This window comes from Heloderma suspectum, chromosome 2 (assembly GCF_057233095.1).
Source record: "Heloderma suspectum isolate Gila_16-S chromosome 2, 16-S_ref, whole genome shotgun sequence".
Taxonomy (NCBI): Eukaryota; Metazoa; Chordata; class Lepidosauria; order Squamata; family Helodermatidae; genus Heloderma; species Heloderma suspectum.
In genome coordinates, this window is record NC_139459.1 from 287775525 (window position 1) to 287800597 (window position 25073).

Below are 25073 nucleotides of genomic sequence, written 5' to 3' on the forward strand. Positions count from 1 at the left end.
CCATGTTTTGTATTATATTATTTATTGCAAAGATTCATAGGATGCATCTGGGGAGAAACCCTGAAACAACATTTGTACTGCTTTACACTTTCTTCTTCAAGTACTAGTTATATCCAGTGACCAGCAGCTTACGGTGCCACCATCTGATCCGGCCCTGTAATCATTCTTGCTTTGCCTGAAAAGCCAGAAGAAGAAAAGGAGCAATGAGGACAGGTGTGTGGGACCCTCCCGCCCTGCCCACTTGGAAATAGGGTGGACGTTTATGCATTGCCTACAAAAAACAAATGCAGCACCAAAAAAGTGATCGAAAGAGGGCACCAATTTGCATAAAGTTTGCATATGCTAAATTACTTGTAGAAGGGCAGTTGTAAAAATAATGATTATAATTTAAATAGAGATGCAGTTTCATAGTGGGAAAGACTGTGAACAGGGCCCAATCTATATGGCACCGCTTTGACCCCACCCACCCTGGTTGCAACTGCGCAGCAACGTGGCTTCGAATCGCCATGCCCTGTGATACACTTGCAATGTACTGCTTCCCTAAGAGACTCACTGTGCCCCCCCTTTTTTTTGCCATTATAGTGAAATGCACAGCTGTACAGTCCCATGAGTGTGGAGGTGTGACACTTCAGTGGCTGTTTTATATTTCAGGGGCTCTGCTGTGTCTTTCTGACCCTGTTTTAGGTAAAAATTGGATGTTCTGTGCTCCTTCATTTCCGCACCATCGGTTTGTCAGTTCCCCATGCTGAGACTCTCGTGATGGTCCGCACTCACAAGCGTGAGCACTATGTGCCTGGCCATCGCTCCGAAATGGTGCTTGGAGATAGGGATGTCAGAGAATTCTGCCACGGATCTTGGGGAGGCCGAATGCCAGCGCATTCGGCCCCCCGAAATCGGTGGCGGAATGGTCTGCCCCCCCACCCCCCTGGGACGAGACTTACCTGGGGCGGATCTTCCTGCTGGCGGTGGCTCCGGTGGCAGTTCAGCAGCGGCGGCGGCTGGTCTTCTGACCGGCCGCCGCCGCCATTTCCAGTTAAAAAAAAAAAAAAAAGATGCGATAGGCTACGTAAAGATTTACGTAGCCTATCACAGCTAGGTTAAAAAAAAATTGTGATAGGCTACGTAAATGTTTACATAGCCTATCACGGCTGACTTAAAACAAAAACAAAAACAACGCGCGTACGCAAATGGCAGCGGCTATGGCCGCCGCCATTTGCGTTCCTTATTTTGGCACGTCTTAGTCTACGTCAAGATTTACGTAGACTAAGACGGCGAAAATAAGGAACGCAAATGGCAGCGGCTGTGGCCGCCGCCATTTGCGTACGCGCATTTTTTTAAAATTTTAAGTCAGCTGTGATAGGCTATGTAAACATTTACGTAGCCTATCATGGCTGACTGCAGGGACGCAAATGGCGGCGGCTACGGCCGCCGCCACTGCGTCCCTGCTAGCCAGCGGCTTCGCAGAATCACTGCGGAGCACAGCCGGCCGGCCAGGATTCTGGGGGGAGAGGAACGGAGCACCTCCCCCCCATCCAGGATTCCGGGGGGAGGGACGGAGCGCCTCCCCCCCCACCATCAACATAATCCGCGAAAGGTAAGTGACTTTTGTACATCCCTACTTGGAGCGATGCTGTTCCTCGCCCAAGACCCTCCCCAGCCCTTGGGCACTGAGTCCAAAAGCAACCGTTGCGAAGGTACGAAGCTGCAAAAATGTGCGAAAGTGTGATGAAATAAATTAAAATGCCCCTCTGTGCCTCTGTAACTGCACAGCTGCGAAGGGATGGGGGAATAAAGCGGCAACACAGAGTGACGCAGCACTATGCAAGCCTACATCACACCCACTGTAAGATGTGAAGTCAGTTCGGGGAAGGAATAGATGGCCCGCAACTGCAGGGGAAGCCACAGCAACCCCCCAAAATCACAGTAAAATTACTCCTTGGAACTCTACTTTTTCCAGGCGAAAACCACAGATGGCTGTGAAATCGCAAGTGCGTCATCTATCATGATAGACCTCGACTCGCACCCGCCCTGGAGTAAAAGCTTGGTGTAGATGGGGCCCAGGTGACTGCCTGATCTATCTGCTGTCCAGGTGGTAGCTGTTGATGGGCAATTTCAGGGCCCCTGCTGCTCTTCCTAATTACGGTTCTTTCTCTTTAAACTGGATTTATTTATTTATTTATTATTTATTTCATTTCTATACCGCCCAATAGCCGAAGCTCTCTGGGCGGTTCACAAAAATTAAAACCAAACAACACACAATAAAACAATTTAAAATATATAGAACATTAAAACCACAATATAACAATACAACCACAATAAAACCTAGCAGCAGTACAGGAGTTTAAAATACAGATTTAAAACAACAAAGATAAAAATTTAGAAAGCTAAAATGCTAAAATGCCTGGGAAAATAAAAAGGTCTTCACCTGGCGCCAAAAGGAGTACAATGTAGGTGCCAGGCGAACCTCACTAGGGAGCTCATTCCAGAGCCGGGGTGCCACAACAGAAAAAGCCCTCCTCCTAGTAGCCACCCGCCTCATGTGGACAGAGCAGCCCCTTGAATAGAGGACACCTGCAAATGGAGGATGGTCCTCTGGCAGTCCTTCAATAGAGGACTATCATCTGTAAAATGGGACCCATGACCACTCCACTTGAAAACCATTTCGGCTTTTCCAGTGTTCCACTTGGGCTTTCTTCATACGGACCTTTTATCGTGCGATTGAGATTGGTGATGGTTGCATTTTCAAATGGCTGATGGTTCATGGTTGCATTTTCAAAAGCATATTTTCCAGTGTACTACCTTTCATTATCAAACATTAACAAAATTCCTCTTCCTGTAAATAAGCCTCCCTCATAAATAGGGAGAGGTCTGGGGTATGTGGCAAAAGAAGAGTTCAGAAGCACTGAGTATTTTTAGACTAGAGAAAAGATGATAAATTAGGGCTATCCCAACAAGCTTCCCATTTGTATATCAGAGACCACATCATTCTCCGCTGTGAGTGCTGTTCGGTGCCTTTTACCTTGCGGCATCATGCGGTTGTCCTTGTACAAGGAGGGTGTTCTTACTTCCATGGCTTTGGCCAAGGCTTCTGTCAAATTGTGTATTAAAGAAAAACTGGCCTGGGGGATGCACAGAGAAACACACACAAAATTACATTTCCCAGAGTTACGCCACAGTATCTGCTCCACCCCAAAGGCAGGTTATTTCCCGCCTCTTTCTAGGATATGGTTGGTACTGCGCTTCATGTGGGGCTGCGCTTAAAGTTAGTCCGGGAGCTGCAGTTGGCCCAGAATGTTGCAGCCAGGTGGGTAGTGGGGGTGGCTGATCACCAGCATATTACACCTAAGCTGAGGGAACTGGACTAGCTGCCCATCTGCTGGTGGGCCAGGTTTAAGGTTTGGGTATATGTTTACAAAGTCCTAAAAGACTCAGGACCAGAATACTTAAGAGATCCCTTGACCCCCTACCAGCCTGCTTGGTTGCTGCACTCATCAGGAGATACCCTCCTGGTGGTGCCCAAGATTTTGCTTGCCCAGTCCATCATGGCTCGAAATAGGGTCTTTACTATTGTTCCACTCTTTGGACCCCCCTACCACTACAAATTAGGCAGGTGCCAATGCTTCTGGGTTTTCAATGCCTACTGAACACGTATGTTTTCCAACAGGTTTTCCCAGGAAGGTAATCTTGTCCTCTGTAGGAAGGCTTGTTCTTTGTACATTGTTTATAAATTTCCTTAACATAAGTGATTCATTAATATTGTTAAATAAATACATATTAGACAGTATTTGTCTAGGTGTGTTTTTTAAACATTTGCATTTATGGAAATATTTTTGGTTTAGGAGCACACCATGGCCCTTGCAGTTTGATGGGCCCAGGCCATAATGAACAAAATCCATCCTTAAGTCCGCTATGAATAATAATAGTTAATTAAAATGAGGTAGATGTTTTAGATAGTCTTTTATGCATCAAACATCATACTCAGCAGTTTTGTGTTAATGCTCCCAATTGCCTCTATCAATCATGGCTCCAGACTGAGGGCTAAACTACAGGCTAAGTTAACTATGTAGCATACATCTGATCCTTAGATTAAATCTTTCCATCCAACTGCTTTCCCCGGTAATTCGACCCCCACCCCACCCCACCGGGGCTAAAAAATAGTGGCAGGAGCCTTCATTGGCACCAATTGAGCTGTGAACCAGGGAATTGCTGGTTCAAATATGGCTTCAGTCATGAGCTTACGAGGTGGCTTAGGAAAGCTACCCTGTCAGAAGTCCACCTCCCACCACCACTGCATCTGTAATACAGAGACAATACTAATTTATTTATATATTCATTTATTTATTACATTTTTATACCACCCAGTATCCAAGGCTCTCTAACCCACCTTAGAGAGTTGTTGAAAGGGTTATTAAAAAATATGTGTGAATTGGTTTTTGCCTACTAAAGTGCTACATAAAAGCTACATTTAACAATAGATGTTAGTATTGTTAGTCCATTGTAAAATTTGAATACATACCAAAAAGTCCAGCAACTCTGTCAGAAAAATTATCACTATTCTCGAAGTACAGTCCAAGGAAATTGTGGGGCTTCTTGTATACTTTTGTTGTGATGTTGTCTGGTCCTGACAGAGAGAAGCTCTCCTCCTTTTCAATTATCATTCTCAACCTAAAAAAGAATAAATGCCTTTTTGTATGTATAATGATACACCTTTTCACATATTTGGTAGAAAATATGTAATATTCTCTAAATTACATTTTGATCTGAAATTACAATTTAAATGAGGCATATTTTAAGAGGTATTTCTGTCTTTTGTTGTTGTTTAGTCGTTAAGTCATGTCCGACTCTTCGTGACCCCATAGACCATAGCACGCCAGGCCTTCCTGTCCTCCGCTCTCTCCCAGAGTGCTCCTTGGAAGGACAGATACTGAAGCTGAAGCTCAAATATTTTGGCCACCTAATGCAAAGAGAAAACTCCCTGGAAAAGACCCTGATTCTGGGAAAGACTGAAGGCAAAAGGAGAAGGGGACGGCAGAGGATGAGATGGCTAGATAGCATCACTGATGCAATGAATATGGACTTGAGCACGCTCTGGGAGAGAGCGCAGGACAGGAAGGCTTGGTGTGCTATGGTCCATGGGATCACGAAGAGTCGGACATGACTGAACGACTGAACAACAACAACAACAACAAGTGAAATAAATATGTTTTTAGACCTTTTAAAAGCAACCGACGAAGGAGCCTGTCAAAAATAATTGGGGAGGAAATCTTAGATGTGGGGACATCGTGGAGAAGGCTCTGTCTCTGCTAGCCCCCAGCCTGATCTTTCTTCATGGTCCAGAGAGCAGAGCCTCTGAGACTGATCTTAAGACCTCACCTAGGTACGTTCATATGGGTTAGTCCATATCCTTCAAATAACCTGATCCTATACTACTTAGAGCTTTAAAGGTCAAAACTAGCTCCATAAATTGAGCCTGGGAAAAATGGGTAACCAATGCAAGTGATGCAGACCTGAGAAGTGATGCAGGTCTAAGACAGTTGATATGAGACAGGCAGTTGATATGAAGGCATTCCCGGAGTTGTGACCCAGCCAGTTACATTTATAGTTGTATTCTTTATCAGCGAGTACTATTTTTTTGTTGTTATTTTTTTAGCGTTGATGTTGTTATTATGTTCACCACTTCAATAGTTTTGTTCGGAAATGGTATATACATTTGTGAAATAAATAATAAGTAAATAAAATTAAGTTTCAGCTGATGTGCACTCCTCCAGATTTCAGCTACCTCCAGGCACAAATTCAGGGCTTCCACTGCCCCCTGGGATTAATTTAAATGGCTTCACAGAGCTGTTGAAAAGCACAAGGGATAAGGCAGAAAAGGCCAAGGTGCAGAGCAGTAATTCCCCCAGCACAGTCTTCTGGACATATATTCTAAAAGAACGGGAGACACCATAATTCCATGCCCCCAACTGCTATCCTGGTGGGCCTGCCAAGAAGGGTACCATAGAATCATAGAACAGTAGGGTTGGAAGGGGCCTACAAGGCCATCGAGTCCAACCCCTTGCTCAGTGCAGGACTCCAAGTTCAGTCCCATGGCTGGTGGTACTGAAAGCTGCTGGTGTATCCATATGGTTGCAGTCCCCATGTCTCCTTCACACTGCAGAACATGCAGCAGGCTGACTAAGGCAGTTTCTGGCCCAAAACAAGGCCAGAAAGAAGACTGAAAACATCCAAGTTATTAGTTGCATCCAAAACTGTCTTGAGATTAGAGACCATCACATTTTCCAGTACTTTGGTATGAAATGGTCGATCAGATTCTGGATGATAATTGGCTCTCTTTCAGAGAGGTCAAACTACCACCTCTTTCAAGGCAACTGAGACCTCACCTTCCCCCAAAGAAGCATTAACCACATCCAGTGTCCAAGCTGATCATCCAGCTCTGGTTGCTTTAAGTAGCCAAAGTGGGCGTAGTGATGGCCACCAATTTGGATGGCTTTAAAAGGGGGTTAGACAAATTCATGGAGGATAAGGCTATCAATGGCTACTAGTCCTGATGGCTATAGGCTTCCTCCAGCATTAACCACATCCGATGTCCAAGCTGATAATCCAGCTCTAGCTGTTTTAAAGAGCCAGGATGGGTGAAGATCCAAAAGAGATGTGGTGGATCTCAAACCTCCAAGCACTTTGTCCATACTCTCAGAATTATATAGGTCTAGGAGACTGAGAATGTAAAAAAAAAAGAGTCTTTAAATGAGGGGTAGGCTCAATGCTTACTAATTATGAGAAGAACAATTTTTACCCTTTGAATGTTAAAGATGCAGTCTTTGCCCAAGGGAAGGAGCGCACATAGCCCTTCTCATTCAGTACAATTTTTCTCTTTGTCACACTGATTTGCACATTAGGCATCTGATAGGATACTTCAAACTCCACAAACTGTCCCTTTACCCCAAGCTTGCCAGTCACGAGGATCCCTGAAAACATATTTGTCAAAGAACAGAGGGTTATGCACAGGAAACCTACCACTGTTTGCCAAGCAATAATTTAATATAACTATACCTACAATATGATTTAATGTAAATATAACAAGAGCAACAAAATCCATGTTACCAATAGTGATCGCTATGTGCTTTGATTGCCCACTGAAATTTGCAGAATCACACCACAGAAGTGTACTAAGGCCAACAATCCAAGAAGGAGATCTAGAGCCAGATGTTGTGGCCAGCCAGAACATCCATTCATCCAATCAGTTTTGATTAGTACTGGCATTTGTACATGACATGTGAGACATGGAGGATAAGGCTATCAGTGCACAGTAGGCGTGCTTGCTATGTATCATCTCCAGTATTGGTGGCAGTATCAGTATGCCTAAGACCCTGATGCTGGGAAAGATTGAAGGCAAAAGGAGAAGGGGACGGCAGAGGATGAGATGGCTAGACAGCACCACCGATGCAATGAATATGGACTTGAGCTCACTCTGGGAGACAGCGCAGGACAGGAAGGCCTGGCATGCTGTGGTCCATGGGGTCACGAAGAGTCGGACACGACTGAACGACTGAACAACAACAACAATCAGTATGCCTCCCATAAAACAGTTGCTGGGGAACATGAGCTATTTCACTACTTGTGGTCTTCCCACAGGCAGCTGTTTGGCTGCTGTATGAACAGCATGCTGGACTGGTGGCCCTGTGGTCTGGTTCAGTATGGCTCTTCTTATGCTCTTACGTGATGATAAAGCGGTGATATAGACAGGCATACAGGAAGTTTTGAGACTGGGCCCGCAGCTTTTAAAACAACTTCAACTCACTGAGTTATATGTATTATATGTATACTGACAAATCATCATAATTAAAAAACAGTGGGAACTGCAACACAGTGTTGCAGTAAGGATCCCTGAGATCATATATGTGAAGCACTTTGAACAATTGAAATGAACCATATAAATGACCAAGTATTATGATTAATGCATGATATTAATAACAGAAAATAATGAAATAACATATTTCATTGCAAACCCTGTCTCCCCCTTTAAGACCAGTAGTGCTGGGTTGTCAAAAACGTCCCAGTCAGAGATGTTCATGTATTTGCTGTCACAGAGAAAACATTTCCATAGAGCTTTGAGCAATCAAGCCCACCAGATTCCACACGGAAACAAAAAACCAGATGTGAATATTGGGAAGTTGACCACAGTTTACATTATGAAGCAACTACCTTTGTCTGGATCAGATAGCAGGATTATGGATGTTTGCGGCTGTCCACTGATATTTAAACAAATGGAAACATTTTCACCAGGCAGTTGCAAGATGAAATATGGATATTCACTAATACTGTCTGGGAAAAAACAGGAAAAAGGCACTGTAGTTGTTTCTTTGGTTTTGGTTTATGATACAGCCAGAGATCTCTTAAGTGCATCACTGGGCCAGTTTATCAGCATTCATTAACATTTACAGCAGACAAAATGCAAACAGCTGCAGGGTGCAAATGCATTCAATTTACCCCACAATATCTAGCCCATGCAGCAGTTATTGTGTAGACAAAGCAACATATCATACAAGCTCTGGCGGGTGAATTGTGTTTTTGATATTTTTTGTATAAAGTGCCTTGAGAGGGCTTGGCCCTGAAGGGAAGCCTATAAATAGTTTAAACAAACAAACAAACAAACTAACAAACAAATGGAGATTGGGATTAAAACATACCCAGGAGTACAAGTTTTACCAGTAATCTGTTGCCACTACTGATGGGTGATGGCCCCTCACCAACCCAAGTTCAAATGGTCCTGATTTAAACAAATTATTTTACAGCAACTTCAAATTATTCAAAAATAATTGGTTGTAATTTCGGGGCCCATTTTGATTCAAGGGCCCATCAGCATCTAAAACAGAAGTCCCTACAACTGCTTGGATAGTCTTACACACTTTCATAGAGTTCCCATGGGTACATTGGTGGTCTCTCTCCCAAAGGTACTTACAGGGCTTGCAAGAAGAAGAAGAAGGAGAAGGAGAAGAGGAGGAGGAGGAGGAGGAGAAGGAGAAGGAGAAGGAGGAGGAGGAGGAGGAGGAGGAGGAGAAGGAGGAGGAGGAGGAGGAGGAGAAGGAGAAGGAGAAGGAGAAGGAGAAGAGGAGGAGGAGGAGGAGGAGGAGGAGGAGGAGAAGGAGAAGGAGAAGGAGGAGAGGAGGAGGAGGAGGAGGAGAAGGAGAAGGAGGAGGAGGAGGAGAGGAGGAGGAGGAGGAGGAGGAGAAGGAGAAGGAGAAGAAGAGGAGGAGGAGGAGGAGGAGAAGGAGAAGAAGAGGAGGAGGAGGAGGACCATCTGCATCAGTCTTCCCCAACCTAGTGCTCTCTAAATGTGTTACACTACAATTTCCATCATGGGACTTGTACCCAAACACATCTGGAGAGCACCAGTTTGGAGAAGGCTGCCTGCTGTACATCCTAGTTTCAGTGCTGCCAGGAGAAGAAGTCCCAGCCCCTGAGATTAATATGACTGTGGAACTGATGTGACCATAGTTGGTTTCCCCCAGCCAGAACTTCCTTCAGCCAGAAGGTTTCCCTCAGCCAGGTCTTCCTTCATTATCTCTCCTGAGGTTTGAACTAGGAGGGAGGAAATGCCTTCAAGAGGGCTCTTTCCTGCCTTCCTAGAGCGGCTTCTTCCAGGCAGGGTGCTGCCATTTTGGCTGAAGTAGCCATTCTTGTAAGGGAGAAAGGAGCCTTTGTGTGAAGGCACTTTCTCTCAGATAAAGAGACAATGATGGAGGATTTCTCCTTTTCTTCCTCTGCCCCACCCTCCCTATCTGCAGCAAGTGTTCCTGGTTCCTCATTTTACCACAGAAGGTTACATGGTCCATTTCAAGGCTGGATAGCCAGACTGAGCATCTGTCCAAGTAATAATTTGGCAGCATCCCTCTGAAACGACACTGGCTATTCAGAAAATAATCATTAGCACTGTTCTTGCTTACCTTACCTCCGCTTTTTAAAGCAGCTTTCTTCCAGCCCGGCTCTAATACCAGAATTGATCCAGGCCAGCGGGGCTGGGTGGGGGGAGGGTGTGGTGCTTAAGCAACACAGGGCAGCAAAGTAAGGCAGGGGAGGGTGGTGGGCTTCATTCCCCTCACCCTCTTGCTCCTTTCCATGTAAGCAATGGCACCCCCATTCCACCTCCACCCTCACTTAACATGATGAGGGATGGCTATTGTGGGGAAATCCTGTTTGCTTTTTGGCTTGACGGATCACCACGGCACCCCTGACTGAGCATGCATTTGTGAATTGAGTGGCGGATCAGTTCCCGAAACTCAGGAACTTTGGTGCTTTAAAAAAAAAAGGAAAAAAGTGTGAGTCATGATTTGCAAAATTGCTGGTATAAATTTGTGGAACCTGCAATTTGTGCAAACTCACATCCATAAATAGTGCAATTTTGCACAAATTGTGCTATTTAAGGCCACGATTTTGCACGAATCACGATTTCCTTACATATTGATACCCACAATTTGAGCATATAGAAAAAACAGTGGAAAACTGCAAGCTGGCCCAACTTGTCATGCAACAAGTCGGGCAAGCTCAGGGATGCGTGAGCCAGAGTCCAGGGGGCCAAGCTGGCAAAAACCCCACCAAGCTCTATCCCCCAGATGGATCCCTCCAACATCCCTAATGAGAATGTGGCTCTTCACAGGGATAAAATACATGTGGCTGCCTCTTCACATCTAATTTGGCATTGGGAGACTTAAGGGTGCAATCCTATGCATGTTTAGTCAGAAAAAAGTCCTACAACACCCAGCATGCCCCAGCCAGCCATGCTGGCTGGGGCATGCTGGAAGTTGTGTGACTTTTTTCTGTCTAAACATGCATAGGATTGCACCCTAAGTTACAATAGACTCCTGGCAAAGCCAAATCAGGTAAGAGAAATGGGAATTATTGTTGAACAAATATTTATGTATTTATTTATATGCAAGTTTTATATACCACACTATATCTGACAAGATTCTCGAGTGGCGAACAAGAAAAAGAAAATTAAAAAGAATCAAAATACAGAATTAAAATATTTAAAATCACATTGTTCCAATAAAACTGTGGCTGGTCACTCAAGGAATGCTTGTCTAGGCTGCAATCCTATATGCATCTACCTGGGAGTAAGACCTATTAAACTCCATGGGGCTTACTTCCCAGGAGACATGCAGAGGATTGCGCTGTCAGTCAACATTGTGCCATATCCTGCACCGAGAAGACAAAGCCCTTGTCGAGTGGGCTTAAAATGTGATGAAGACGAGACAAGCTTGAAGGGAGATGACTTGTTAAGGTTTCCCAACTTGAAATGTGGGGTATACTACACAGTGGGGTTCACACGGCCCCCTCTAGGTGTTGAAAGAACCCATGGAGGCGCTCCCCACGTGACTGCGCGTGCTATTTGTTTGCTTGTGTGTTGTTTGAAGTGAAGAGCAGTGCCAGAAGGCTTTGGATTTGATCTGAGGATCGCTGTGGCTAGGGGAAACCTTTTCCTCATGTCACCAGATATTTTTCCACTCATCCTCAACCCTGCAAGCTGCTTTCCCTTCCCCCCACCACAGGATACCCATATCTAGAACATTTCAGGATGGGGGGATGTACTGATAGAAAATGTACTAATAGAAAAATAAATATATAATAACTACCAGGCACTATTTTTTCACCTAAAATTATTGAAATCATTAAAGTTCTACAGTTGGACATCTTGGGGACTGAATTATATTTCACTAATTCTTATACAGTACTACTAGGCAAAAGTCTGTCCTTCCTTTAGGGGGCAATCCTAACTAGATAGACAGCCGCCTCCGACCTTGGAGGCGACCGTCTATCCAAAGCAAGGCAAGAGAGGCACAGGGGGATCGTTTCCTCTGCGCCTCTCCTGCCATGTTGTTTTTCACTAGACAGCCATTTTCAGCTGTCTAGCGGAGTGGGGGGTCCGACCGGGAGAGGAAGCTGCCATATGACACATTGGATATGTCGTATGTGCAGCTCCGCTCTCCCCACCCCAGAACGCCCCCCAGCCCTGCCCCTTTTCAGTCGCTCCACGCTCCTCTTGCGAATGCGGAGGTTGGGGCTTCTCTGCGCTGCCTCCAAGGCAGGACGGATGAGGGGGGCAGTCAGTTTTCTGGCAACCGACCTTGGAGCGTGGGCTCTGAGGTTGGTTGCCGGAAATGAACATATCTTATGGCCCGCTAGACAGTGTCTAGTGGCCATAGGATTGCTCTCTTAATGCAGCATTATTGGGGTATAGTATTAAAAAAATATATATTTTTTTAAGGTTATAGTGCTATATCCCTATAATGCTAATTTTAAAAATAATTTTTGAAAAGCCTTTCTGGTCATGACCATTAACTGCCTTGCTAAAATGGCAGCAGCTGGAAAGGATATCTATCTATCTATCTATCTATCCATCCATATACACACACACACACACACACACACACACACACAAAACTTCCTGACTGTTAGAGCAATATGACAATGGAACCAATTACCTAGGGAGGTGGTGGGTTGTCCCACACTGGAGGCATTCAAGACGAGGCTGGACAGCCATCTGTCCTGGATGCTCTGACCTGGATTCCTGCATTGAGCAGGGGGTTGGACTCGATGGCCTTGTAGGCCCCTTCCAACTATTCTATGATTCTATATAATAGGGGCATAGTGCTATAACTCTCTCTCTCTCTCTCTCTCTCTCTCTCTCTCTCTCTCTCTCACTCTCTCTCTCTCTATATATACACATATATACACACACACACACACACATCAAAGTATAGACATAAAAGTGCAGTACTTAAAAAGGAATTTAAAATTAAATAAATGGGTGACAAAAGGGGCACCTACTGTGTGCTAAGCTATCATCAGTTGACTGCCTACATCAAAACAAAACCTCTTGAAACAATAGAACAGTAGCAGTAAGGGCATCTACATCTGCGGAGAATATGTCGCTATTTTATCTGTCTCAAAAAAAAAAAAAAAAGTAGGACTTTCTCCAGTCACAAAAAGACAGAAGTGGCACTGGGAAAACATGGGAGGATTACCAATGGACTGTGAGCTTTTCTACATGAGGCTGTTAATCTACTGTATTTACTTTCGGTTTTGTCACAGAATTGAGAACCAAGTTCTGCACAAAAAGCTTTTACTTTCCCGCTTTTCTGCCACATATCCTCTAGGTGGCACTGTGCTATAGTGGAATATCCCAATTAAACAAGTAGGAAAATATCTTTTCTTTCATTTTCAGAAATAATATTCCATTTCCCTGCTCTAAAAAACCCTGTGGAAGTGCTCTTAAAAAACAGAAGCGAAACTAGAGGATCACAACATTATCTAAAGAACCCTTAATCAACCGTAAGGAACCATGAGTGCACAATAAGTGCTGTTATGTAGAAAAGCTCTGTGTTGTCATATGGACCTTGTGTAAAATGCAAGTGAATAAGGCATGGCAATTGCACAATAAATCCTCTTCTGGAAGCAACCAATGTGGATCCTTCCAGATGAGGGTTTTATCACACTATCACCCTGCCTCATACACAGAGTTTTATGGCCAGATATCATCTGGCCGCATATTTGCCTCAAAGATGACACAGTTCCTAACTGGAAAAATAATCCTTTTTCAAGTTCCACATTCAAGAAAATATGTCAGATATCAGGATGTACAGGCAGGAAAAATATGCCACATATCAAGAAACACTGGATGTGATTGCAGATCTCAGTGTTCCCTCACCCTGTCCCAGGATTAATAGTTTTACATGATGGCTAACCCTACAATAACAAAAACTAGAATTTTAAACATATGTATCAGATTCAGTCTCCAGTTTTTCCCCCACATGCCCCCTTACACCTTGGGCCTCCCATACTCTCTAAATTCTTTCCCCATACTACCCACTCATCACCTCTCCCATACATATTCCGCCCCCCCACACACACATACACACACACACACATCCATGTTTGCTCGTTCCTTTCCTCATTCTTTGCCCCCATGAGAAATTCTTCCCACACCCACTTAGCACCTGCCCACATCAGCCCATTTCTGCCTGCACATCACTCCAAACACCTAGCCCCACACTACTCCTCAGCCACCATCTCCTGCTCCCCACTGTTCACTCCTTGCACTCCGCCCTCTCCCCCAGCCCCCTTCCCTTCCTCTTCCCAAAGCTGTCCATCTCTGTAATGCTCCCGTCCCCATTCTCTAGGCCCCATCCCTGGAACAGCAGTGGAGATGGAACATAAATGAAATACAACAACTAGAAACACCTGATGCCTAAAGGACAAAAGGAAGTTGAAACTTGAAGGCAGAAAATTTCTTCCAAACAACTGAGGTGGCACCAGCTTCATGAGGCCTTACAGGGAATGTCGCAGTGGGCTGTGGCTAGGTGATGTGAGGGTTGTTTCCACCTCAAACAAGCCATGCTGCCAGGGTTCAGACAACACAACAAACCACAGTCAGGTGGGTGATTATGCAAATTGCACATGGGATGTGCCACAGCTTAAACAAGCCACTGTGGCTTGTTTAGCCTATGGTGATCATCTGAACCAGGTCACAGTATCCTATGCACCAAAGCAGGCTTCCCCAACCACCAGCCAGCATGGGCAATGGTCAGGAATGTTGGGAGTTGTAGTCCAAAACATCTGGAGAGCACCAGGTTGGGGAAGCCTGGTCCAAAGCATGGATGTGACTTACTGAGCCAGTTCACATGACAAGACAGCCCACCATAGCTTAATGTAGTTGTTGGGGCTGTTGTGTTGTGCCATGCAACCATGCTGTTTTGTGCCGTGCAACAATCCATGACGCTGGGGTCACATGACAAAGGCAAGCTGTGAGCGTGCTGCTGCTTGCATATTGGAAATGGTGGCTGGCACAGTCCGCTAAGGATTGCTGGTACATTGAACCACAGTGGCTTAGCGTTGCAAGTGAACAGCCCTCTGACCGGAATGACCATTTTTGTCTGCTGGGCTGGGTTGGAAGGAGCATTAAAAATGGACAGCTTAAGCATCCCTAGTTGTGGATATTAAGAGTGCTGCCAGATAAGGCTTTTATTGTGCAGTTCTGCCTCATTCACTGAGTTTTACAGCAGTCCAGACAACATCTGCAATGTGCAACTCTGATATGTTTTCCCACTGCTGCTTCTGTCTTTTTTTTACCATAGAAAATCTATCCGAGGAAAAGACAGAATAGGTGCACGATGCCTTTTGATTACTAACAGTATGAGCTGTCTGTCTGAAAGCACCTTAAGGCTGTAATCCTATACACATGTAAGGCTGCAGTCCTATACACATGTACGTGGAAGTAAGTCCCATTGAACTAAGTGGAACTTAAGTGTGGATAGGCATGCATGGGACTGCACTGTAAATGACTCAATTGTCTGCCCTGCTTCTCTCCAGGAGAGTGAGAGTGGCTCAGTTCTCCAGTGCTCCAACCAATAGGCTGTGGAGCGATAGGCACAGGAGACTGAATTAGAGCTTTTCTACATGACGCTGTTAATCCACTGTATCTCCTTTCAGCTTTGTTGCAGAATTGAGACCTGAGCTCTTCACAAACAGCTTTTCCTTTCCTACTTTTCCACTACATATCCTCTAGTGGAACTGTGGTAGAGCGGAATGGTGCAAATACACAAGTGAAAAACATGTTTTGCTCACTTTTACAAATAAATATTGCATTTTCCCTGCTCTAAACCCCACCGCCCAAAGTGCTCTTTGGACACAGATGCAAAACTGGAGGGTCAAGGCATCTAAAGAACCTGTAAACAACCATGAGTAGGGAATGATGAGTGCACAATAAACGCCTCATGTAGAAAAGCCCTTAAAATCAGAGTCAGGAGTGTGAGTAATTCACTCTTCACAGGAGGAGGGGCCGGCCAGCTGGATGCCAGGTTTCTGAGCAGCAGGCTTCTGGCCTCTTTGGAAGTCACAGCTTCAGTCCTGTCTCATGTGAAGGCAGCAGCTACCCGCTCACTTTCAAGGGAGTGCAACGAGGAAGGAGGCTGTGTTGAGAAGTATGACAGACAGCCATAAAGAACACAGCAGTGGAAGTAGGGCAGTCCCCAGCATCTCAGGGCACCGGAGTGAATAGGAAATGACAAGCGCATGATAAATGCCTTGTGCAGAAAAGCCTTTGGTATCTCCTTCTTATGAGATCCAAACTTGGCCAAAGATGTCCAAAAAATGAGGAGAAAGGTTTGGAGCAGCATTTTCTGGAAGGGAGAAGCTCTTCTTTAAACATACATTTGTCCTGTAAAGCTTGTTTGAGATAAGAGGATGATAACAACACCTGGTTGTGGAAAGGAATCATATTCATATGTGGGCCGAGCCAGTAGAACAAAACCTCCTGGTGGTAACCCATAGCGTTGCCCAAAACTTCTCAGCGACCCGGAATCGTTTTCTCTCCCAGAAGTCAACCGCACACCTAGGAGAGATTCTCATGGTTAGATCATTTTTCTGACAATATAAATGGTTGGGAATAAGTTGCTGATATCAAAATGCTAGAGTAGATTACATACCTGCACCTATAGGTCGATTTGGCCTGACATTCTCATTATCTGGACAAAGAGACAATGACAGAAGTAATGTCACCCTTGTTGGAGTGTAAGTCCCAATTTTATCCCCCACCACAACCTTTGTTTGCACTCAGTGTATTATCATGGGCCCTTCGTCTAGGAAGGTGAAGTTTGCTAATCTGTTTCCTCTCAGGATAAAGCCTTTTGAACAAAACTATTTCATAACAGTTGTACGGTGTCACAATTTTGAGGCAGTGAAGGTGTTGAATGTCCCCCCATCAAACCAATTTATTACATGTTTATCCCTCCTTTCTTCCAGGAGCTTAGGACAGCGTGCCTGGGCAACCGCTGTTTATCCCTGCAGTCATCCTGTGAGAGAATTTAAAATTAAAGATATTGATGGATCCAAAGTCACCCAATAAGTTTTGTGGCTGATTTGAATCTGAATTCAAACCTAAGTCTAAGTCAAGAACACTAAGCTAGGCTTCCCCAACCTGGTACAACTCCCATCATTCCAGCCAGCTATGGAGGGCACCAGTTTGGGGAAGATTGGTCTAACCACTGCATAACATTGGTTCACCAGGCAATTTTTCAATGTAACGTAAGCAAAATATAGTACATGCCTAACATGTAGTTTGATTCATAGAATTTCCATCAACACACAGTTCATGGACAATTCATGATTTGTTTTAAGTGGGAAATAACCATATTCCTGAACCAATGCCCTGTTGTTTCATGAATGTTTCCATCAGCAAATATTTTTTAATCCTTTCAAGCCTGTGTACTCCCTCTCTCCAGCACTGTATTTAAAATAAAATGAGCAAAGGATATCCCATTTTGTACAGATATCCCTTTCAGCATAGTGGGTCCCTCAACAGCAAGCATTACATAATGGTGGGTTATTATTACCCTGCAGTAGACTGGTGTACCACTAAGCGAGGCAAATCTTGTCCTTGGGATCATTTGAAAAGGGCCCCAATGTCACTGGAGCTACAATCTATTTCCAGAAGTGCTCACAGGTTGCGACATAGGTTGTGAAGTCATCAGTGGTGTATTGAAGTGACAAAATTTGTAAAAAATAGTGCAGACATGGCCTCGAACAGATAATTGTTTCAGTTTCCATTGTATTTATTAGTTCTATATTTTAAAAGGGTGGGTAAAAGAAACTGTTTGATTTAAGCAGACGTGTGGGAAACACTAACAGAGCAGAGTTTGTTAATTTTGTACTGAAACAACTTAATAGGTGACTCAATACAAAGAGAAGAGGGCCTGAATTCACATATCTGCATACATTTCTAGAAAATCTAGACTAAAGGCTACGTTTTCTTCCTTTTTTCCTCTCTTCCTCTCTTCCTCCTCCTCCTCCTCCTCCTCCTCCTCCTCCTCCTCCTTCTTCTTCTGTAGGTTACTACAGTCAGGGCCAGAAATATTGGAATAAGGATAACTGTTTTGGCAGTTGGCCTCTGTACACTACCACATTGAAGTTGAAACGAAACACACCCAGACGGGAGCGAAGTCAGGACTTTCAGCTGTAATTCAAGGGGTTTGACAAAAGTGGGGCACTAACCATTCAGGAAGGACAGCCAGTGGCATACACACACACCCATTGTTGGTGGCTCATATGTAATGGAACAAACCAACATCATTTCAAACGTAATCGCCTTCAATACCTGGATGAAAATCCTTTGCAGTCAATGACTGCCTGAAGTCTGGAACCCATGGACATGACCAAATGCTGTGTTTCCTCCCTCGAGATGCTTTGCCAGGCCTTGACTGCAGCTGCCTTCAGCTTCTGCTTGTTTGTGGGTCTTTCTGCCTTCAGTCTTGTCTTCAGTAAGTGAAAAGCATGCTCTATTGGGTTGAGATCAGGTGACTGACTTGGCCATTGAAGAACATCCCACTTCTTTGCTTTGAGAAACTCTTGGGTAGCTTTTGCTGTATGTTTTGGGTCAAATTACCCATCTGCAATACGAAGCGGCGTCCTATCAGTTTGGCAGCATTTGGCTGAGTTTGAGCAGAAAGTATAGCTCTATACACTTCAGAATTCATCCTGCTGCTTTTATCAGCAATCAGATCATCAATAAACACCTGTGACCTGGTTCCATTGGCAGCCATACATGCCCATACATAACACTGCCTCCACCATGTTTGACAGATGATGTGGTATGCTTTGGATCATGAGCTGTTCCTTTCCTTCTCCATACTTTTCTCTTCCCATCATTCTGGTACAAGCTAATCTTAGTTTCATCAGTCCAAAGAATCTTATTCCAGAACTGGGCAGGCTTTTTTAGGTGTTTGCTGGCAAAGGCTAATCTAGCCTTTCGGTTCTTGAGCGTTACCAACGGTTTGCACCTTGTTGTGAAGCCTCTGTATTTACCTTCATAAAGCCATCTCTTGACTGTAGATGTTGACAATGACATGCCTACCTCCTCAAGAGCATTCTTGACCTGGCTAGATGTTGTGAAAGGGTTCCTCTTCACCATGAGCAGAATTTTGCGGTCATCCACTTTAGTTGTCTTCTGTGGTCTTCCAGGCCTTTTGCTGTTGATGAGCTTGCCAGTTAATTCCTTCTTTTTCAGGATGTTCCAAACTGTTGTCTTGGTCACTCCCACTGTTTTCGCTATCTCCCTGATGGGTCTATGTTGTTTCCTCAGCCTAATGATGTCCTCCTTCACTCGCATGGACACCTCTTTGGACCTCATGTTGGGAATTCCAGTGAACAGCTACCAAATGCAAATGTAACACTCAGAACCACCTCTAGGCCTTTTATCTGCTTGATTGGTCATGGGGTACCCAGGAAACAGGCCACAACTGGCCATGCAGCTGCTTGTCAGCCATTCGTTCCATTACTTATGAGCCACCAACGATGGGTGTGTGTGTATGCCACTGGCTGTACTTCCTGAATGGTTAGTGTCCCACTTTTATCAAACCCCTTGAATTACAGCTGAAAGTCTTGACTTCGCTCCCATCTGGGTGTGTTTCCTTTCAACTTCAATGTGGTGGTGTACAGAGGCCAACTGCTAAAACAGTTATCCTTCTTCCAATATTTCTGGCCCTGACTGTATATGCTGAAACTAGGGATCGACAGACTCGCCTCCATCTGCACCACTGGGTGCTTGCCAAATTCCCCCCAGCTGGCTGGCCCTGTTTAGCTCCCTGGAGAGCTGCTGCATGACTGGCAGGCACCCTGCAAGCACCCAGCAGCCACTTGCCCCCTCAGCAAGCCACCATTTTGCAAAAAAATGGTGGCTCGGGTTTTCCTGTAAATATAATGTTACATAAAGGGCAGCTGTGAAGGGGCCATGTATGCAACATTACAGATGTAAATGGACCATCATTTATGCCTGTAATGTTGTGTAAATGGCCCCTTTATGTCCGCCATTTATGTAAAATTATGTTTATGAAAAACCTGAGTCACCGTTTTTTCACAAAATGGCAGCTCAGTGAGGAAACAGCTGGCCACTGGGTGAGTGCGGACTGCATGGCAGCTCAGCAAATGTATTGTATTGCTACTATTTTGACACTGAAACAATTTGTGCTGATTTACCTGCCTCTCTAGGTTTGTTTGCCACGTCTTCAGCATCAGGCTTGGTGACCACCATGGAAGTGAGGGGTGTAACAAAGCTAAACTTCAAGGAGAGGTTCAAAGCTTGGGCATCCAGGTTTTTCCGCTGTTCTCCTTCTGCTGAAATGCTAGAATACAGGGGCAAAATTAGCACTGTCAATTTTGACACATGATTCAGAAACAAAATGAAGGGAATAACATGCTTCAGAACTCCAGATTTCATATGAGGAATATTCAGTCTCTCTCATTGAAACAGACTGGAACATAATGAAAGCCACAGCCATGGAGTTACCAGCACAAACTTAGAAACTGTTTTACCTCTGTTCTGAAACTACACCAAGAAAAGGAGAGGATATAGCCTCTTTGAAAAGAACAGCAATGTGCCTTTAAGAACCTTGCATGTTTGTGACAGTTAACACCGGAGAAGGAAGTGTTACTAGCTTACGATTTTTCTAATTGTTGTTGAATTGTTAAGTAGGCCCATAGTCTCTCAATGAAATTTCCGAAGATGTATTTCTGATCCTGAAATACTTGCTCCTTTTCTGATACATTTGCATCTTCTTTAAGGGTCAGGTTGCTAGTATGCTGCATGGGGGAAAAGTGTGTTAGTAACACCCAACCTGAACATAAGCAACTTAACACACGATCCGAACAAGCAGTGCATGTTCTTTTCTGCACTATCAGTTTTAACGGTAACTTGAGAACGGTAAGCCCCTGGCCCTGTGAGCTTCCAGGACTTATGAAATGTTGAGGGCATAGAGATTAGAAAATTGTAGAATTATTCTTTTCATTGCCTGGAGAGGAAAATTCCAGGCTCATACTGAATATCAAAGGCAGAATCCCATGTCTGGGGAATGGGGAGAAGAAGAGTGTACATTAACTGGACGTCAGGAAGACTGTATGTGAGTCTCTATGAGGGCAATTGGGCCATGAAACAGTGAAGGTGTTAGCTGAAGAAAAGGGGGTGAGGGGATGGTGAGAGAGGGGGAAAAAAACAGGCTTGCTTAAGTCCCTATTAAAGCAATGTGTGTGTAAGTGTGGTAAGGACCTAACCATACAGCATTTTGGAAGAAAAAAGCAGACGTGTGCAGAGAATGCAAAGTATTAAGAGTTCACTTAATACACTTAAGCCTTATTGGGTTTTCAAGTGAAAAAAGTACTTTCAGAGTGTTAGATAAAAAGTCCTTGCTTTCGGTTTAGAAGAAAAGAATGCCAGGCAGGCAGCAGTGGATCCAACACTATTTTATTGAACGTTTTGCAAAACGGGTGCAGAGCAGTCTGGACCCCGAGACACGTGTGCAAAAGCCTTTTATATCATATCGCTTCTATTGTTCTCACCAGTAACCAATGAAACAGTTAGTACATCGGCTCACTAAGTTAATATCCAATAAACAGTCACTATCAGCTTACCATGCCGTTAGTCATGAGTGCGTCAGTATGATTCCCTTTTTGCTCCGCCTATATTTTCCCGCCACTCGGGCTCTTATAAGGTATTTATATAAGGTATTTATGGTATGCAATCGAAAAGGGGACTGCCAACTGAACTAACCCACAAGCTCCGGACCAATTGGAGGGCAATACCTCATACAACTCTAGGCCACCACAATACCACCAGAGATCAGCTCGTGGGATTGAAAGGGAATTATTCCTAAAGCGGGTAGAATTAACATATCTTACTTTACTCGTCAGGTTCCCTATACGCCCCTCTGTGTCTGCAAGGTTTCGGTGTATACATCCGGTATGGTTTCTTCTTTGCAGGAAGACTGTGGAAGGTCTGACACGATCCTTTGATTTGAGTGGGGGGTATAATTTATTGAGGGTTTGGCATTCCTCCTCTCCCCATGCATCAGGGTGTTGGAACAAACGGATCACGCAGGTGAGGAGGGAAGGAGTGTCCCATCTCAGTGGAAAGGGCAGCACCTTTGCCACAGATCTCCCTGTGGCACAAACAAAACAGTCAGACTTATTTAAAGACTTGGCTGTATACTTTATCCACTCTAACCACACATTATCAGTTTCCTCTGTTATTGGGATCCCTAACCTGGTTCTCCAGGGACGCCTCTCTTTCTCAGGGATCTGTACCAGAAGTGGTCTGAGGGGTGTTGGTGTGACATTTTGGGGTTTTATCTTAAAGCTGTCAAGCCCAAGTCCTTGAGGTATCACCATCCACGTTAATATTTCTTTAACCAACATTACCAACACCACCCACAATACTTGCTTCATATTACAAGTTTTTTGTAATTCGAACCCGAGCTTTTCCCAGATGTTGTGACTTGTATATTACAGGCGATTGTGGCTCCTGGATGGCTTCTTCGCCTGTGTCCTTGGCAGCTTCCAGAGGGGTGCCAGGGAGCAAAGGACCGTTGCCTGTGTCCTCCTGTTCTTTCCAAGTGACAGAAGGAAGCGAGGGTCGCTTAAATGGCTTTATCCGGCTGCAATGTGTCCATTTACTAGAACCCACAAGCTTTACACACGAGTGGCTGGTTGGTCCCACCAAATAAGGCCCCTCCCACCCTTCCTTTAAAGCTTCTTTATTCCACTTTTTCAGCAACACCTCGTCTCCCGTCTGGAAGAGATGGATAGGTGCATCTAACGGCAGTCTCTGTAACCCCTACATGGTGGCATCTCAGCAAAATCAATCTGCGCCCTCTGGAAAGGATAGTAGGCCCATGGTCGCCCTCCTTTTGGAGGAGGGGGTGCCCTGGGAGGGTTGGTTTTCTGGCAAACTTCACAGGTTGCGGCTAGTCGGTGGGCGCATACAGTTAAGCCAGGGGAGACAAACAGCCTCTTGCAATAGTCGATCATGGCTGATGCTCCAGGGTGTCCAAGAGAATGGTGAACTTGCTCTAGAACAACCCTCTGCAGGGTCTGTGGAAGAAGCAGTCTTCCATCTGTCATCTGGATCCATCCGTCATCACAGGGACTTATTCCGTGTTCTTGTGCCATTCGTAACTCAGCAGGGGAGTATGTGGGGCGCTCTTTTCTTTTGGGTAGAATGAGGAATGTTCCTTGGATTCCCTCTCTGGCTGCTCTTTTTGCGGCCTCATCTGCCTTCTGATTTCCCTGTCTCCATTTTTCCTCTTTTTCTTTCCCATGGGCTCGGACGTGGACAACAGCTACTTGTGAGGGTAGCTGGAGGGCATCCAGAAGATCCACTATTAGGCCGCCATTAGCCACTGGAGATCCGTTTGCTGTAAGGAATCCCCTCTCTTTCCACAGTTGCCCATGAGCATGCACAACGGCGAAGGCATTTTTGCTATCGGTATAAATATTTACTCGCTTTCCCTTGCTGGCTTGCAGGGCTCTTGTCAGGGCTACCAGTTCAGCGGATTGGGCGGAGAAATGAGGAGGCAGCCTTTCCTCACGCACACTCTCCTCTAGAGTAACGACAGCCGCGCCTGTGTAGCGCCTTCCATCCAGCATATAGCTAGATCCATCTACAAACAGATCTCTGGCTCCCTCTATTGGTTCATCCTCAATGTCCGGTCGGCCTTTGGTGTCCAGGTCTAATACTTCAAGGCAGTCATGATCTGGGAGTCCTGATCCGTTTGTGCCCAGTAATGTTGGCAGCAGTGTGGCGATATTAAAGCTGGAGCAAGCCTTAAAAGTGAGGTTTTCGTTTGTTAGTAAACCTATTTCATATCGGGAATGCCGGGCTGGGTTGAGAAATTTGCTTCCTCCTCCTGATCCCAAAATTTGTGGCACTCCATGCGGCACCCAAATTTCAATGGGTCCTCCCATTGTCAATTTCTCCGCTTCAGCGCAAACCAGAGCCGTTGCCGCTACTGCCCTCAGGCAACTTGGCCATCCTCGCGCTACGACATCTAGGACCTTGGAGTAATATCCCACTGGTCTCCAAGAGGGCCCTTTTCGCTGGCAAAGCACTCCCGAAGCTATGCCCTTATTTTCATGCACATAAAGTCTAAATGGCCGGCTGGGATTTGGTATGGCTAGAGCAGGTGGTGACACAAGAGCAGCTTTAAGACTGAGAAAAGACTTATTCATTTCCTTAGTCCATTTCCATTTATCCAGTCTATCTTTCTGCAGCGCCTCATACAGCGGCCGCGCTGTCTCCCCATAGTTTGCTATCCATAGTCGGCAGAATCCGGTCAACCCCAGGTAGGCCCTCAATTCGCGGGGGGACTTAGGGACAGGAGTGTCACGGATGACTTCAACTCTTTCTTGCCCTAGGCTCCGAGTCCCCTTAGTTATGTGGTAGCCTAGGAATTTTACAGTTGGTTGGGCCAACTGTACTTTTTCTTTTGACACTTTATACCCCCCCCCCGCTAGATAGTTGAGGAGGGAAACCGTCCCACTCAGGCACGCATTCTTGGCCTTGGCTGAAATCAGGAGGTCATCACAGTACTGGAGGAGATGCACCTCTGAGTGCTGCTGGACCCAGGGTTCGAGATCCTTTTGGAGCTGCTGGCCAAAGACCACCGGTGAGAGATTCAGCCCCTGAGGGATGACTGTCCATGCTAATTGAACTTTTGACCCCCCCCCCTGGGCTTTCCCATTCAAAGGCGAACAAAGGCCTTGAATCAGGGTGGAGGGGGATGCTGAAAAAGGCGTCTTTTAGGTCTATGACAGTGAACCAGGCGTGCTCTTCCGGAATTCCTACAAGGAGGGTGTGTGGGTTGGGGACCACAGGATGGGGGGCCTCGATCTGCTGATTAATGAGCCGGAGGTCTTGCACTAAGCGGTAGCCCTTGCCCCCCCCTCCCCTTTTTGGCACAGCGATGATGGGCGTGTTATAGGGAGACATTATCTCAATGAGCCGGCCTTCTTCTCGGAGCTTTGTTATTACTGGTTGTAGGCCCTCCTTTCCTTGGCGGGAAAGGGGATACTGTTTCACATGAACAGGCCTTGCTCCCTCCTTGAGGGGAATTTTGTATGGTGCTGCCAACTTGGCACGAGAGGCCCCTCCAATCCCGGCCCAAGCTAGAGGGTTGACTCTGTTTTCTATTAAGCTCCAGTCCTCGGTGGCCTCTGGGATGGATTCTTCTGCAACCTTCAAAAGGGCCATTTGG

At 45.3% G+C, this 25073-nt stretch overlaps 1 protein-coding gene across 1 annotated transcript in view; it reads right to left on the reverse strand.

Moving 5' to 3' along the window:
- LOC146354788 (inter-alpha-trypsin inhibitor heavy chain H4-like) overlaps positions 1–25073 on the reverse strand; it is a 42285-nt gene continuing 17212 nt past the window's right edge. Inside the window, exons 12-20 of the mRNA XM_084839781.1 lie at positions 20489–20628; positions 20026–20171; positions 16482–16520; positions 16253–16387; positions 8203–8322; positions 6794–6965; positions 4517–4665; positions 3020–3119; positions 1–175 (exon numbers count right to left, since the gene is read on the reverse strand). Coding sequence (XP_084695907.1) covers positions 97–175; positions 3020–3119; positions 4517–4665; positions 6794–6965; positions 8203–8322; positions 16253–16387; positions 16482–16520; positions 20026–20171; positions 20489–20628 — 1080 coding nt within the window. The 3' untranslated portion in view covers positions 1–96. The remainder of the gene's footprint in view (positions 176–3019; positions 3120–4516; positions 4666–6793; positions 6966–8202; positions 8323–16252; positions 16388–16481; positions 16521–20025; positions 20172–20488; positions 20629–25073) is intronic.